This window comes from Psittacula echo (assembly GCF_963264785.1).
Source record: "Psittacula echo genome assembly, chromosome: 1".
NCBI classification, from domain to species: Eukaryota; Metazoa; Chordata; class Aves; order Psittaciformes; family Psittacidae; genus Psittacula; species Psittacula echo.
The window spans coordinates 161289697-161305028 of NC_137735.1; the positions used below are offsets into that span (position 1 = coordinate 161289697).

Genomic DNA, 15332 nt, shown 5'->3' on the forward strand with positions numbered 1-15332 from the left:
GAATTAAGTCACTTGGTGACCCCCTGGTGAGATGCTGCTTTGGGTTGGTCTATGCTGAGGGGTCTTGAGTCAAATCACCTCTCCAGAGACTCTTCCCTTCTCCTTTGGCTATACCTTGATCATGAAGGTGGACGAATTTGTCCCCTAGATTTGGCTTTGGGGTTCCTGCATTCCTCACCAAGCTTTTGGAGGCAAAAGCTGCCAAGAAGTTGTGCATGTTGGGAGGGTAAGACCTATTTAGAGTGATTTAAAAGGAAAATATGAAGGTGTCATCCTATTGCTTTGGTGTCTGGGAACAGGGAGGCAGAAAGGCGAATCCCTCATGTTCTCAGGCAGGTTTCAGGTCCCCCAGGTCCATTTGCTCACCTACTGCTGGCTCCAGACCCTCACTGTGCTGCTGATTCACGATAAAACCAATCTTCATGCAATTACTGCTGTTACTGTCTCCTTAGACTTGATGTCAACTTAACATGACTGCATGAATGGATTCACCAACCCAGAGCGATGCAACCTCCTATTCCCTAATGCCTTAATGCAGCTGATAGCTACTGTGGGTCAATGAAATGTGGGGCTGAGCTCCTTGGGGAAACAATCTCCAGAAGATGGAGGAAGTCTCTTTCTCCTCTTGGTTTTTGGTAAATAAGTGCCACTTTGAGTTATTACTGAGCTGGCTGGTGGCAATGGTCCCCAGGAGGTGATGCTGTGCGCCCTCAACTGGAGAAAGGCTCCTGGGGATATCTATTTCCATTGTTGTGGTGGAAACTCACCACTGCAGCTGGCCCAGAGTGACTGCAGCCCAACAAATATGTGTATGCATTATTTAGATATATAAAATAATATATATATAAAAAAATTATATATATGTTTGTGTGTATATATATATTTATTGCCATTGCTAATACAACCCCCAGGCTTTGACATGACTTTACACCGTGGGTCAGGTAGCGGTGGCCACTCAAGTATGATAACCCCACATTTTTGCTGGAAGCCATTGGTGCCTTCACTGGAGGGATGCTGGTGGGGTCATCACCATACCAGAGAGAAGCAAGGTGCCAGGAGATTTATTCTTATAAAAATTAATGTTATTAATGAGGTTTTTATGTATTTATTAATTAAACAGTGAGAACTGTGACATTGTCAATGTGTTAACTGGGCTGCTGGTTGTTTCTTAGCAGTGTGTTTCCAATATGTCCCCTTTTCCCATACAAACATCTCTCCTCCAGTCCACCCTTGGGATGATTTGCATCAGGAAGGGTCATTTGGGGCACAGGGGTTTGCAAGCAGAGATACCCCAGATCAAATTAACTTGAGTGAACATTTCTGGAAGGGCATCCCCAGCCCTCCATATGGCTGAGTTCCTTTTGCCCTACTCTTCCAGTGTTCTGAGATGACATTTCCTTTGCACAATCACAGAATCAATTGGGTTGGAAAAGCCCTTTAAGCTCATCCGCTCCAACCGTTCCCAGCACTGCCAAGGCCACCACTAACCCATGGCACTGAGGCCTCGCCTCCACGGTGTGTGAACACTTGCAGGGACGGTGACTGCAGCCCTGCCCTGGGCAGCCTGTGCCAATGCCTGAGCACCCTTTGGGGCAGGAATTGTTCCTCAGCTCCATCTAAACCTGCCCTGGTGCAGCTTGAGGCCGGTTCCTCTTGTCCCATCCCTTGTTCCTTGGGAGCAGAGCCCAGCCCCTCCTGGCTCCATCCTCCTGTCAGGCAGTTGTAGGGAGCCATCAGGTCCCCCCTGAGCCTTCTCTTCTCCAGACTGAACCCCCCAGGTCCCTCAGCCCTTCCCCATCACACTTGTGCTCAGTTGTACGAGTTCAACAACTTGTGACCCTGGGCAAGGTCCCACCTAAATAAAGATCTTCATACCAAGGTGACACTTGAACCTGTGGGCCATGCGCTCCATTAGGTCTCCGATTTCTTGTGCACAGTGATTATTTTCATCAAGCATGATGGAACGAAAGTTTTTCCTCTTGGTTGCAAATGCTCCCCTGGATGCTGTCAACAATCCTGGGCTGATGCAGGAGCTGAAGTTCAAGTCACTCCATGTATCCTGGGATGCTGAGAGCCAGAGGTTGCAGCACCTGTATAGACGGGTACCCTGAAAGCTCCCTAACCCAACCAGGGCTCTGCAGACATCAGCATCCTGCATCCTTCCTTCCAAAGTGCCCCCATCACTGTGATACGAGGGAAATGTGGAAATCTGCATGTTTCTCACAATAAACCCTGTTTCTTGACACTGTGGCCTCACCTGGGATTGAATAAACACTTTCCTTGGGATGGTGCTGCTCCGTTGTTTGGCTCAGCCAGGAACATCTTGTTCCTTTTCTCGGGGAGTATTTCTCTTGCCATGATACAAAACCTGAGTGTTTTTGTTGCTGAAGTACATTCTGATACAGAGCATTTTTGCGAGAGGACAGGCTGGAAATACCAGGCTGAAAATGGGACTTGTCTCATTGCCAGCATTGACCAAATTCATCTTTTCTCTCCTTTTCTTTCTTTGGCAAAAAAAGCTCTTTTTTTAGCTATGAAGGGGAATAAAAATCCCCAAAATCTCTGTTTGTCCCTCCTCGGTGCCGGGGACATGTGGGTGGAATCATAGGATAGTTTGGGTTGAAGGGACCTTCAAAGCTCATCCAGTTCCACTGCCCCCTGCAATGAGCAGGGACATCTTCAACTAGATCAGGTTGCCCAGAGCCACATCCAACCTGGCCTTAAGTTGTCTCCAGCAATGGTGCATCCACCACCTCTCTGATAACCATATTAAGTGGGAATTACCCATTAAGGGTAAGAGGAATCCTTTTATACTACCAGTAGCAACGAGGCAACCCTGAAACCAGGGAAATCTGAGCTCAACCTTACCAAATGGTACAGAAAGCTTCTGATAAGCCTCACTGGTTTCCTAACCAACTCCCCAGCAATCCCTTTGCACCATGGATCCTCATCATTATGTTCCCACCAAAGGCGTTATGAGGAGGAAAGGCAATTCCCTTGAAGATGCAACACAATGTACATTCACTAACGGATGTATTTTTGTCTAAATGGGGCAGAAGAGTGACCCTTTATAGACATCTTGGGCATGTCTATTGGGGACCTGTTACGGTGAGAGGAATCGCGGCTTGCATCCATGGATGCTCGACTTTCCAGAGCACAGCAGGGCACCCCAGGCAAAGGCAAGGAGCCCAAAATGCTAGCTCCCATGTTGGGGAGATTCCTGCTAAGCTGGTAGCATGGGCAGCGATGGCATGGTCAACCATCACATGCCACGTCTGAGAGGTGTCATATTTAGAGACCATATTTCCTACCTGGTTGCAACACAACAAGGAATTTCTTGCTCATGGGAAAGGCAAAGCCTTTTGCTTCTGCTGCTTCTTTGGCAAATTACAAGTATTTCCAAAGCCAGGAGAGACTTTTGTGCCATCAAAGCTGCTGTGACCATTCCCAGGGGCTGGCATACTTGGAGGAGATCCTATAGGATACGATTCATCTCAGCTGGGTCCATGTGGCCACCGAAACCCAGAAGCTCAGCTTCCCACTTCTTGGATTTCCACACCCCTCCAAGCAGCAGCTCCAAATGCCTTGAGGATCTGGGGTGGCATTTTGCATGGAGAAGCCTGGTTCTGAACCCTGTACTCTACAATTTGGGATGGCTTCTCTTAACCTACCCAGGGATGCTCAAGTGAAGGAGAAGGTGGGACGTGCTAGAGGCCATAGGGAGTTTAGGCTCAAGCTGAAAGGCCATGGGATGTGACTTGACCCATCCCTGACATGGAGACATAGAAATTCCCACCTTTCTCTCTGCCTTTCTCAAAGGGTTTCTGTTTCCAGGTGAATGATGAACTGGAATTATACACAACAGCATTAAACCACTTTTATTTTACAAAAATAAACTCCAGGGATGTGTTTTGCACAGCAGTTCTATGGATGAGTGGTGCTGGTGTGACCCTCTGGACATCTCTGGTCTGCTGAGCAATCAGATGCTCCCCTCTCCTCATACCACTTTATTTCCTGCTCATAATGAGTTTCCCAGCATCATCTTCCAGGCATCCCTTGCCTCTTCATGTTAAAGGGTTTCTCTGCTTGTCCAGTCTCTGAGATGTCCTGGTAATGCTTCTCCCAGCTTTGTTCCTCTTGGATTTAAACAAGGCAATTGCAGCACATCACCTCCCTCTGGCTGGTTTTCATAAGCAAGGAAAGAGAAGACAAAGCTGATGTTGGAGGTTGGTTCAGGTTTGGGCTTCTTCTTGGACCTCCCATGCTCACTGTGGCTCAGGAGGTATGTGACACTATAGGATTGTCTATGCCAGGTCATGATACCCATAAAGCAAATGTCCCCATCCAGACCAGCTCCTGGCAGCATTTAGGCTCAGCCAGGAGAAGTGGGCATGTAGAGGACACATGGGCCTGTCTTGGATTTGGGTGACTCCCATTCCCAAGGGGTGCCCTCACCCCACAATAGAGTGCAGATACATTGATGGAGGTATCTACAGCTGCTTTGTGAAGCCTACACTATCTCAATGCTTATTCCCAATGTTAAAGTGTTGGCTGGGAAGAGGGTCAGTTATCGCCTGGTGATGTTTGGACTGAATTGAAAGCACCAAAAGTGGCTTCCCCTCACAGCACATTGCAAAGGAATGTAGGCACTGACCAGGTTAATTGGGCCAACTGGTCTACCCTGACTGTCTTTATGGTCAATAAGGACAAGGATGCTGGAGAGGGGCTCTAGTGACAGGACAAGGGGTGATGGGTTCAAACTGAAACAGGGGAAGTTCAGGTTAGATATTGGGCAGAAGCTCTTCCCTGTGAGGGTGCTGAGGCGCTGGCCCAGGGTGCCCAGAGAAGCTGTGGCTGCCCCATCCCTGGCAGTGTTCAAGGCCAGGTTGGACACAGGGGCTTGGAGCAACCTGCTCTAGTGGAAGGTGCCCCTGCCTGTGGCAGGGAGTTGGAATTGGATGAGCTTTAAGGTCCCTTCCAACACAAACCTTTGTATGATTCTATGGGCTCCTCATGAGCCCCAAGGGGTGATGCTAACCCTTGCAGTGGATGGACAGAAGAGGGCACCTAGTTCGGGCTGGTTGCACTGGGGTAGCAAATCCCTCTTTCCTAAGCCAGACAATGCATTCTCCTTCTCCCCACAGGGCACTTCAGCTCTCCAGGGTGGCATTGACTGTCCTAAACTGGACTTAGAGCAGTGAATATTTGCACTGCCTCCTTTCTTGCAGAACAGGAGGGCTAGGCTGTGCAAAGTCCATTGCGTATCAGAAAGATTCAAGTGGATGATGATAACATCGTGTGCAATGGCCTTGAGTTTATGCATAATAGGTGCCTGTCTGAAAACCAACCACCTGAAAACTCTGAAATGAACCTGGAATTATACATCTCCACCTTAAATTTCTTTCTATTTTTTAACATTTTTTCAGAAACAGGGAAAATGAACCTCACCAGAGGGGTTTTTATAATGTATTATGGAGAACTAATGCATTTCTCCTGATGCCCAAAGGGGTTGCATCCATGCAGAGGAAAGGCTGAGAGAGGAGCATCTTTCTAGGGAGGCTGGTTTCCGCCACAGCTCGTGCTCTGCTTGGCAGCAGTGGTGTTTGCATTACTGTCAGGGCCAGCAAGAGCTCATTTCCCCTGTGATGAGCATGGAGATGAGATAAAGCCTCAAACACTGACCTCACAACCCATAGACCTGGTAACAGGAACACAACTGAGCACTTACCACTTCTCTGGGAACCCAGTGCCAGCGCCTCAGCACCCTCACAGGGAAGAACTTCTTCCTGAGATCCAACCTAAATCTCCTGTTTCAGTTTGAACCCATCACCCCTTGTCCTATTGCTCCAGTCCCTGATGAAGAGTCCCTCCCCAGCATCCTTGTAGCCCCCTTCAGACACTGGAAGCTGCTCTGAGGTCTCCACACAGCTTCTCTTCTCCAGACTCAACAGCCCCAATGTTCTCAGCCTGTCTCCATACGGGAGCTTCTCCAGTTCCTGATCATCCTCGTGGCCTCCTCTGGACTTGCTTCCACAGCAGTAGATCAAGTCCAGAGGAGGTGGGTACATTCGGGATGGGTTTCCTGCTTTGGCCTCACTGCTGGCTGGAGGAGGAGGAGGGTTGGAGGGCTCAGGGCTGCGCTACCTGCTGAGGTTCTGCACTGCTGCTCACATCTCCACTTGGTCTCGAAGCGGTTGCTGTTCCCTCGGCATCCCCCAAAGACAAAGGGCCGGCAGACGTTTGCCTCTGCGTGGTAATACCAGAGCAGCGTGTAGTGCTGGCAGGAACCCTCGTCCATTGGCTGCAGGCAGGGTGCTGTAGGGGAACAACACCCATCCACCCATGTGTTGGACCCAGGGGGAAAAAGGCCACACTTTGCCACCTACATCCTCCCCCTTGGCTGGTCCAAGGACTTCCATGGCCACACAGTCAACATCTTACCCCAAAGCAATGGGGTTGGCAGAGCAAAGGGTCAACAGGGACCAAGGTGAGGCATCTGGCAGTGGATTTCCATAGTCAGATGAGCATAGAATCATGGAACAGTTTGGGTTGGAAGGGACCTTCAAAGGTCGTCAAGTGCAACCCCTAACATAGAATCATGGAATCAACCAGGCTGGAAAAGCCCTTTAAGCTCATCCGCTCCAACTGTTCCCAGCACTGCCAAGGCCACCACTAACCCATGGCACTGAGGCCTCGTCTCCACGGTGTGTGAACACTTGCAGGGACGGTGCCTGCAGCCCTGCCCTGGGCAGCCTGTGCCAATGCCTGAGCACCCTTTGGGGCAGGAATTGTTCCTCAGCTCCATCTAAACCTGCCCTGGTGCAGCTTGAGGCTGGTTCCTCTTGTCCCATCCCTTGTTCCTTGGGAGCAGAGCCCAGCCCCTCCTGGCTCCATCCTCCTGTCAGGCAGTTGTAGGGAGCCATCAGGTCCCCCCTGAGCCTTCTCTTCTCCAGACTGAACCCCCCAGGTCCCTCAGCTCCTTGTTGCTCCATAGCACTGTCCATCCCTGTGGTGCCCATCATGGTAGTGTCTGACCTTTGCAAGGGGGTGATTAACCCTTGTGTCCTGGGCAGGGTGATGTCTTTGCAGGGGTGGTTGTATTTGGGGTGTTGCTTGGAGGACTGTCTCTGGTGGGACTGGACACCCTTCAATTTGTTCACCACTACCTCAGTGCCCTGGGGCAAACCCAGCTCCTTTAAGCCCATTCCAAACCTGTGTTACGAGTTGAACCATTTGCTGGCATGTGTAAGTCCTTCAGCACCACATCCCCTGGATCTCAATGCCAACAAACACTTCCCACCGGGAAGTGACTTCCCTAAATGCCACTTAATTCAGCGCATCTCACCTGGTAATTGAGTGTGGGCTTCTCTGCGCTGGTGCCGAGAGGGATCCGTTATCTGCTGCGCCTGGGCAGCCACTGAAGAAGCAAATGGAAACCACAAGTAATGAGGGCACACAAGCAAATCAGGCACCATTTACATAGAGATCACTGGAGCCTCACCTGGCTTTTCACCAGTTAAGAAGTCCTCTTAATAAATGTCACAGAGCAATAGGCAAAGGGAGGGAGAAAGGGGCGGCAATAAAAGTCTTAACGGTGTTACAAACAACCCCGAAAGGTTGGGTGTTAGTCAGAGAAAATGGAAGTATTCGCGGTTGTTTGCAGGAGATAAATGTCAGGCTGGAGTTTTTGGCTTGGAGAAGCCAGGAGCGATTGTAATCTGGCAGCAATAATGCTCCCATTGCAGAATTCTGTTAACATTTGGAGCTCCTATCCGCACTCATCACTTAGCAGAGGGATTTATGAGCCCTCCTGCCTCGGATCTGGGCTGTAATGGGATTGTCAGCTGGCGGCGGCTGCAGCTCTGATTCAATCAGATGTGGTACATCCCATCGGTCTGAAACCGCCCTGATCCCAAACGCTGCCTTCGTATAAAGTGAGGTTATAGCCAGATGGATGATGTCTTCGATGTATGACACAGACATCAGGAGAGAGGAAGGTGGGGGTAATTTCAGTCCAGTTCTATGCTTAGCTGGATTTGTGGGATTGTTCTAGTCCTTAGGAGATTACACGGGAGAAAAGTAGAGGTCATCATCAACAGGTTTGCCTTAAATCTCTGCCCAAAGCTCTGGGAAAGGTAACCATAGAATGGTTTGGGGTGGAAAGGACCATAAAGCTCATCCAGTTCCAACCCCTTGCCATGGGCAGGGACACCTTCCACTAGAGCAGCTTGCTCCAAGCCCCTGTGTCCAACCTGGCCTTGAACACTGCCAGGGATGGGGCAGCCACAGCTTCTCTGGGCACCCTGTGCCAGCGCCTCAGCACCCTCACAGTAAAGAACTTCTGCCTTATCTCCAACCTGAACTTCCCCTGTTTCAGTTTGAACCCATCACCCCTTGTCCTGTCACTATGGTCCCTGATGAAGAATTCCCCTCTGGCATCCAAAGGCTGCTTGTTGCCTCCATCAGCATCCCAGGTAGTGGGCAGGCCTATATGGCCAGGGAAAGCCACGCACAAGCCATTATCCCATGGGGACAGGAGAAGGAAGATGCCAGACTGGTAGCTCCTCCGTGTCAATGAGATCATACTGCTTACCAAGTCTGCATGGAGGTGGGCCAAGAATTCCCTCATCGTAATGCTCACCGTGGTTCATGATCAGAAGAAAGTGTAGATGATATGAAATGCAGCTAAAACTGCCCCATCCCCTCCTCTCCCTGCAAAGATGGCTGTTTTCAGCCAGGCATTAAGGGATTTCTCTGTATCCATCAGGCTCATCTCACAGGCTTTTCCACTAGGACACCCACTGCATCCCAAGGTGGTCCTGGAGCTTCCTGTGCTAACATCAGCTGTGCCTACAGAGTGAGCCATGAACCTCCCTCCAGCCCATGGGCAAATAGCAGGACATAGATTACCCCCCTATGGCTGAACAGCCTTCATCCCCAGAATGATGTTTGCACCTTGTCTGCCTGCTGCTGCTCGAGATCCTACTGGGAGCTTGATAATACATGTGGATCCAGTCTTGGATCATGCTCTTGCTCTCTCCAGTTGCCTGATGTAGATGTAGATGCAGTGTGAGGCGATGCCACAAGCTCACTGGTGTTCATGTACAGATGCATCTATATTGCATGTCTTCAGGGCAGGACCTTGGCCCTTCCCTCTCCCCCCATCTGTTGGCCAACCCAAAGGGACAGAAATAGAGCTGGTTGTTTTCCCATTAGCTGTAATCAGTAGTTTTACCCATTAAAGGGTTCATGAGGCCCTGGGCAGAAATAGTCTGTAATATCTCGAGTGTTTGGTCTCAGAGATGTAATTTCTGGCTGATAGGAAGCTTTACTAGAGATTGCAAAGCACACAATGGGAAGAGAGGGACAAAATCAGCCTGAAAATAGCAGCCTCCTCCCAGCGTTTCAAATGCATCCTTTTGAAGGTGATGTTCATCACTGAGACCACACACTTTGGCTTTTCCTCACCTACCACCCCTTCCAGAGGCATCAGCTCACCTCAACTCTGAGCACAGACGAGCACAAGGGTATCACAGCATGGGACCCCTCATTGTAAATCCCATCACAGCCTTATTTCTGCCCAGCCCTAGGGAAGAGGATTTAGCACTGGGTTCATGGAATACTCCAGAAGATTCTGGTTGCCATGACTGGAATGGTGGGAAACATGCAGTTATTCTGCTGCACTTACCTGCAATAAGTGAAGGTGGCTTCATGAAGGGCTTCATGGAGGTCACCAATGTGGTCATGTTCTGGGGTTTGTTATGCATTTCCTCCTGGCTTTCACCATCCCTTCTGGTGTGTTCCCAAGGCTGAAAATCCCCTTGGAGCTGCCTGTTGATTCCAGCTGCCTCCAGACCTGTGGGTTTAATCTCTGGGTCAGTGAGGATGAGATCTGGTGCCATAGTTTGAAAGGCACCATGATGTGATAAATGGCTGTAGCTCAACAAAGTGACTGTCACTGCATAACACAAGGTGGGAGACAAGTCACAACACTGTGTTTGGTTGGCCAATGCCTATAGACCATTGGGGTATGTGGTAAAAGTAGGAAACCTATTGCCAAATCACATACAGTATAGAGAAGGGCAAGCAGTTAAGGAGACATTGTACTGTCGACTCTCTTCTCAAGGAAGGCAGCAAGGGGTATGCTAAACTTAGTAATAATAAAAGCTGGTTTTGAGGAACTGGTTCCCTAGAAGTGTGCTGGGCTTCCTTAGGACCTCCATGACTGCAAGGACCTCAGTGTCAGTGGGGATGAAGTAATAATCAGAACTACATGGATAATGAAATGCTGCTGGATCAGCATCTCCATGGGATAGAGCTGAGCACTGCCTGTCTTCTCAGGTAGCACTTGTTAACTCAAAGGTTGGGAGTCCACAAGAAGAGTTAGCTGAGTTATACACATCCAGCTCTATGTCCATATGTGTTTGGAGCTGTGGTTCCACCATCCTTCATACTGGGTATGTCTGATGCTCAGTGTCTTTAAGGACAAGCGTGATCTGGACCAAGCTGGAAGCACATTAGCAAAGCAGGTATTTTAGGAGTTCTGTTTTATGGTGGATGGACAGAGTTGGCAGCTAGGGGACATTAGAGATAGCGGAGCCTGACTGCATAGAATCATAGAATGGTTTGGGTTGGAAAGGACCTTAAGATCATCCAGTTCCAACCCCCTGCCATGGGCAGGGACGCCTCACACTAGACCACGTCACCCAAAAGTTAAACAAAAGCAAAGCAAAGTTAACCCAGAAACCTGTTTCAAAGCACTGTGGACCAGCAGACAGAATCCATCCTAGATTAATACTCTGTGGTGTGTCCGCTGTGGTTTTGATCTGGGTTTACTTTCCTTTGCTAACTCACTGTGTTATCTAAACGATGCAAGAAGCTGTGGCTGCCCCATCCCTGGCAGCGTTCAAGGCCAGGTTGGACACAGGGGCTTGGAGCAACCTGCTCTAGTGGAAGGTGTCCCTGCCTGTGGCAGGGGGTTGGAACTGGATGAGCTTTAAGATCCCTTCCAACACACACCAATCTGGGATTCTGTGATTCTATGCTCTGAACATAAGGGATGGAGAAGACCACATGCTCCTGGTTGAAGGATCAAGCAGGCAGATACCAGGCAGGGCCCTTGGGTAACACCTGAGTCATGAAGGGTTCACCCAGGCTGTTCTTTGCAGGAGCATGGAGGCTGCTGTGTCCAAGAGCACTCCCTGTGCAGGATTCACTTGCTCTGATTTATTTACAACACAGAAGCAAATGGAGGCTGAGGCAAGGGCAGGATCCCAGGTATGGGAGAGGTGTTCCCATGGGTGCAGCTTTTAAAGCAGGGTGTCAAGAATAGTTTTATCCTCTCTTGCAGTAGAGGTTAACAGCAGGAGACCTCTTGGTGACCCTTTCAATCCTGTTTTCTCCTATTCCTCTCAAGAAACACCCTCCAGAGCCAGGGTCTAAAAGCAGTTGGTGATCCAGGGTTATTTTCTGCACTGAATCACAGGAAAACCCACTTATTCTTAGCAACATCTTTTCACCTGCAGTTTCAGCCTGGTTTGGGTTAAGGAGAACATCCTTTACTGCACGAATTCACATGCATTTCTATAGATATTAGCAGCCTTACCGCTTTCCATGAGCATCCTTCCCAACTCACCTCCACAATCTGCAAACAAAAGACAGACAGGACATAGTTTGCTACTTCTTTTTCCCTATGTAAATAAGATTTTCGAACAAAATCCTTATTTTTACAGGCAGCACATGCTTTCATGGACTGCTTTTCATCCTTTTTCCCCTCTTCAAAGCATTCAAATATACCCCTAACATCTCTGGGCAGAAATGAATGTGGTGCTAGCTCAATGGCAAGTGGTGGTGAACCCAAACACTCCTTGGCCATAGGTAGACAACAAGGAGTTCGGCAGCTCTCTGATGGCCCTCAGGTAGCTGGACTCTGCAGGGCAAGGAAAGTAAGATCCCCAAAGCCTGACATCCTTGTGATATCAGGATTGGGGGTATAAACATCCCTTAATGTGGTGGGTTTCGTTGCTGTTATGGTGCTGGTTGACAGTTATTCACCACCAGAATGAAGAGGTTTGTGTATCAAGAAGTAGAAAGGAATTGAAAGATCGTGATCAGACAAAATGCAGCTCCAAACTTCCCTTGTAACTCAGTGCCTGTCACCAGTCAGTGGGGAAGTGGAGATGAGCAGGGAGGAAAAGCTTTGCTGACAAACCAACAAGTGAATAAATGGGAATAGACAGGGTTTTAAGGGAAAGAATTAAGAGTTAGAGTAGGAAGTCAGGACCATGGCAGAGACCTGGCAGCCCAGAGGCCCACACTCATCTCAGAGCATGGAGAGGTGACGCGTCTCCACTTGCTGCTAATGGGTGATATTTGCTCTGCAGAGCCAGCATGTGCCAGCCCTCAAATTGCTCCAATTTAGCTGCTGATGTGTGTCAGAGGGTGGCCCCAAGCATGGCTCAGGGGCCAACTTACCACATCTGCCTCTCATCTCACTCCTGACCACCTCCTTCACCTCTTCCTCCTGTGCCATGGGGGGGAAAGCAGAGTTAGCAGTGATGAGCAGTGAGCAGCTCTGCTCTGGAGCCAGGCTGAGAGAGCTGGGCTGGGTCAGCCTGGAGAAGAGAAGGCTCCTGAAGGGGAGACCTTAGAGCAGCTTCAGTGCCTAAAGGGGCTGCAGGAAACCTGGAGAGGGGCTTGGGACAAGGGCCTGTAGGGACGGGACAAGGGGAATGGCTTTAACCTGCCAGAGGGGAGACTGAGATGAGCTCTTAGGCAGAAGCTCTTCCCTGTGAGGGTGCTGAGGCGCTGGCACAGGGTGCCCAGAGAAGCTGTGGCTGCCCCATCCCTGGCAGTGTTCAAGGCCAGGTTGGACACAGGGGCTTGGAGCAACCTGCTCTAGTGGAAGGGGTCCCTGCCTGTGGCAGGGGACTGGAAATGTGCTATAGCCCTAGATGTAGGTGAGATGTAGCTACACCTCCTTTTGTTCTTCTCTGCCTCTTTATCAGCTTATACAATTCCCCATAGAACAAAACATCTGGTCTCATGGTCCCTGTTTCAGCTGAGCATATTTCATATGCAATGGTTGGTGTCCTACTGCACTTCACAAGGTCACCACCTCCTATGCTTTGTAAGACGTCAAATTTTGGGCCACTTTCTACATTGGGATTTGGGATCATCAGCAGCCCACATGTAGGATATCTTTACTCATAACACACATGCTAGAACTAATCCTGGCTTGCCTCCATACACTGGAAAGACGAAAGTACCTTGTATCAGTCAAATGGCACCAAACACATTTTCTCAGGCCATAGGATGCAGACCCTAAGGGGAGCTGCAACAGGAAGTTTGTCCTGACCCACGTGGGTCACCCACTCCTTCAGGATTTATAAGCCAAGGAACAGCTTTTGCAGCAATGCCAGCTTCCTAATCTTGAAAACCGGGCACATTTCTCTCTCCTGCTCTTTCTTTGTATTTCATCAATGGAAAAGGGTTGGAACCGGATGATCTTTAAGGTCCCTTCCAACCCAAACCAGTCTGGGATTCTGTTACCAGCCCTGGGGCATCGGCACTGATCCTATCTGGAAGGAGTTTGAAGCACCACAAGGAGGATGGGAGAAGGGAAATGTGCCTTGGGCTGGGCATCTTATAGCTCAGCAGTGCTCCCACCCCAGCCTGTGCCCGTCTGATGTCCTGGGTAATGGCCAACACTCTCATTTCCCAGATATTCTCTGAATGAATCTGTTTCTCAGCATCTCCCTCCTCCCCTACACCTCTTAGGGGCAGTTTGTCCTATTTTCTCTATTCAAGCCTGTCTAATAGGATGTGATCTTGAGCTAAAGTACTCACAGAAAGACCAGGACCTCCCTTTTCTCCTTTCTGGCCGGCTGGACCATTTTCACCCTGTTAAAAACACTTAAGTGATTACGAAAGCTCAGTAGATTGACTATTAAATGCTCAAAGAATAAGTGCGCCTTAGAGAGGAAAAGATAAGCTAGGAAGGGAGATGGGGAGAAAGGTTTACATGATTTCCTATAAGTTTTAGCGATATCTGTGAGTAGCTCACTGAGCAGAAAGGAATGGACTCATCCATGTGCAAGGCAACACGAACAGAAGAGAGCTGGTGTGGGCTCCTATGTTTTTGGGGAGCGCTGCTTTATCCATAAGGATATGTTAGCATCCTTATACATCCTATGTAAGGATGCAAACAGCTCCAGTTGAAGTCAGGTTTGTTTGCTATTTATAAAGGGCCACAAAGGCTGAGGTGGAGGTGTGGAGAGGATCTGAACCTTTGGGAACCAGACCAGGCTGGGATTGTAATCCCAGTGCTGAAACACAGGGAGATGCTGAGATTTGCCAACAGGGCTTTCTGCCTCTTAGGAGAAAATACCGTGGGCAATTTTCCTCTCAGAACTGCTGAAAACTGGATTTGTTGATTAAAAATACTAAAAAATATTAAAGGAAAAGGAGCACAGGAAGCACAATCTAAATTAAAGCTGTGATGGTCGTTTTTCTCAATCCATGCTTGCTTACAGGGCCTGGAGAGTGAGGAGAAATCATATTACTCTCTACCAACACATGGAGCTAATACAATGCCATGTTCTGATGCAAAAAGCCCTTGAGTCAGTGTTGGCAGCCTGTAAGGACTGACCCAGAACACGGGTTGCAGGTTGGGATCTGGAGATTAAACTCTCGTTTGTATTCTCTGATGTGTATTAAAAGGCTGAGCATTGCCCCTCTGTAGTGAGGTCCTGCATTGAGTATCATTTTGGTCTGCCATGGTAAGCATAGCGCTGACCCAAAATATGATGCTTTATGGAAGTCTTACATAAAACAACAGGCAGCCCACAGGGCTCACAGCAGTTGTCCCAGCTAGAGATACCTCCAGGCAGAAGTGTGGTCAGCATTGCCCATATCCAAGGCCTGGTGGATAGCCAATATCCTGGTGTTTGGGAGTAAAATGCTCTCTGTGTTTTTGTGGTTGCAAGAAATGCAACCCTGAACATCCGTGGTCCCTCCAGCCCCAATGCAGAGCTCTGCACTGCTGCAGGGTGGCGAGGAACCCCACTGGGAGGCTCATCCCCATACTGACCCTTTCTCCTTTCTGCCCGTCCATGCCTGGTGGTCCCCTAAGGCAGAGCTGAGATTTCCCTCTTTTCCCTCGTGGACCCTAGAGAAGAAGAGCAGAGCTCAGTTAGCGATGTCTAAGTATCCTCTAGAGATATCCCACAGCACCAGCTGGGGTTCTCCCCCCTAAAGCCCAACCGGGGCATCAGTAGCAGAAGACACTCAGAGCCCTCTGGATCTCAGATGCTTCCCAGATAGATCAGATA

At 49.3% G+C, this 15332-nt stretch overlaps 1 protein-coding gene across 1 annotated transcript in view; it reads right to left on the minus strand.

The window, feature by feature from the left end:
* Positions 1-15332, minus strand: part of LOC308217469 (uncharacterized protein) — a gene marked incomplete at both ends in the record, with an annotated part of 110006 nt that overhangs the window by 7771 nt on the left and 86903 nt on the right. Inside the window, 8 exon segments of the mRNA XM_080610542.1 lie at positions 5980-6103; positions 6172-6315; positions 7346-7417; positions 9689-9958; positions 11636-11644; positions 12475-12523; positions 13849-13902; positions 15092-15169. Coding sequence (XP_080466668.1) covers positions 5980-6103; positions 6172-6315; positions 7346-7417; positions 9689-9958; positions 11636-11644; positions 12475-12523; positions 13849-13902; positions 15092-15169 — 800 coding nt within the window.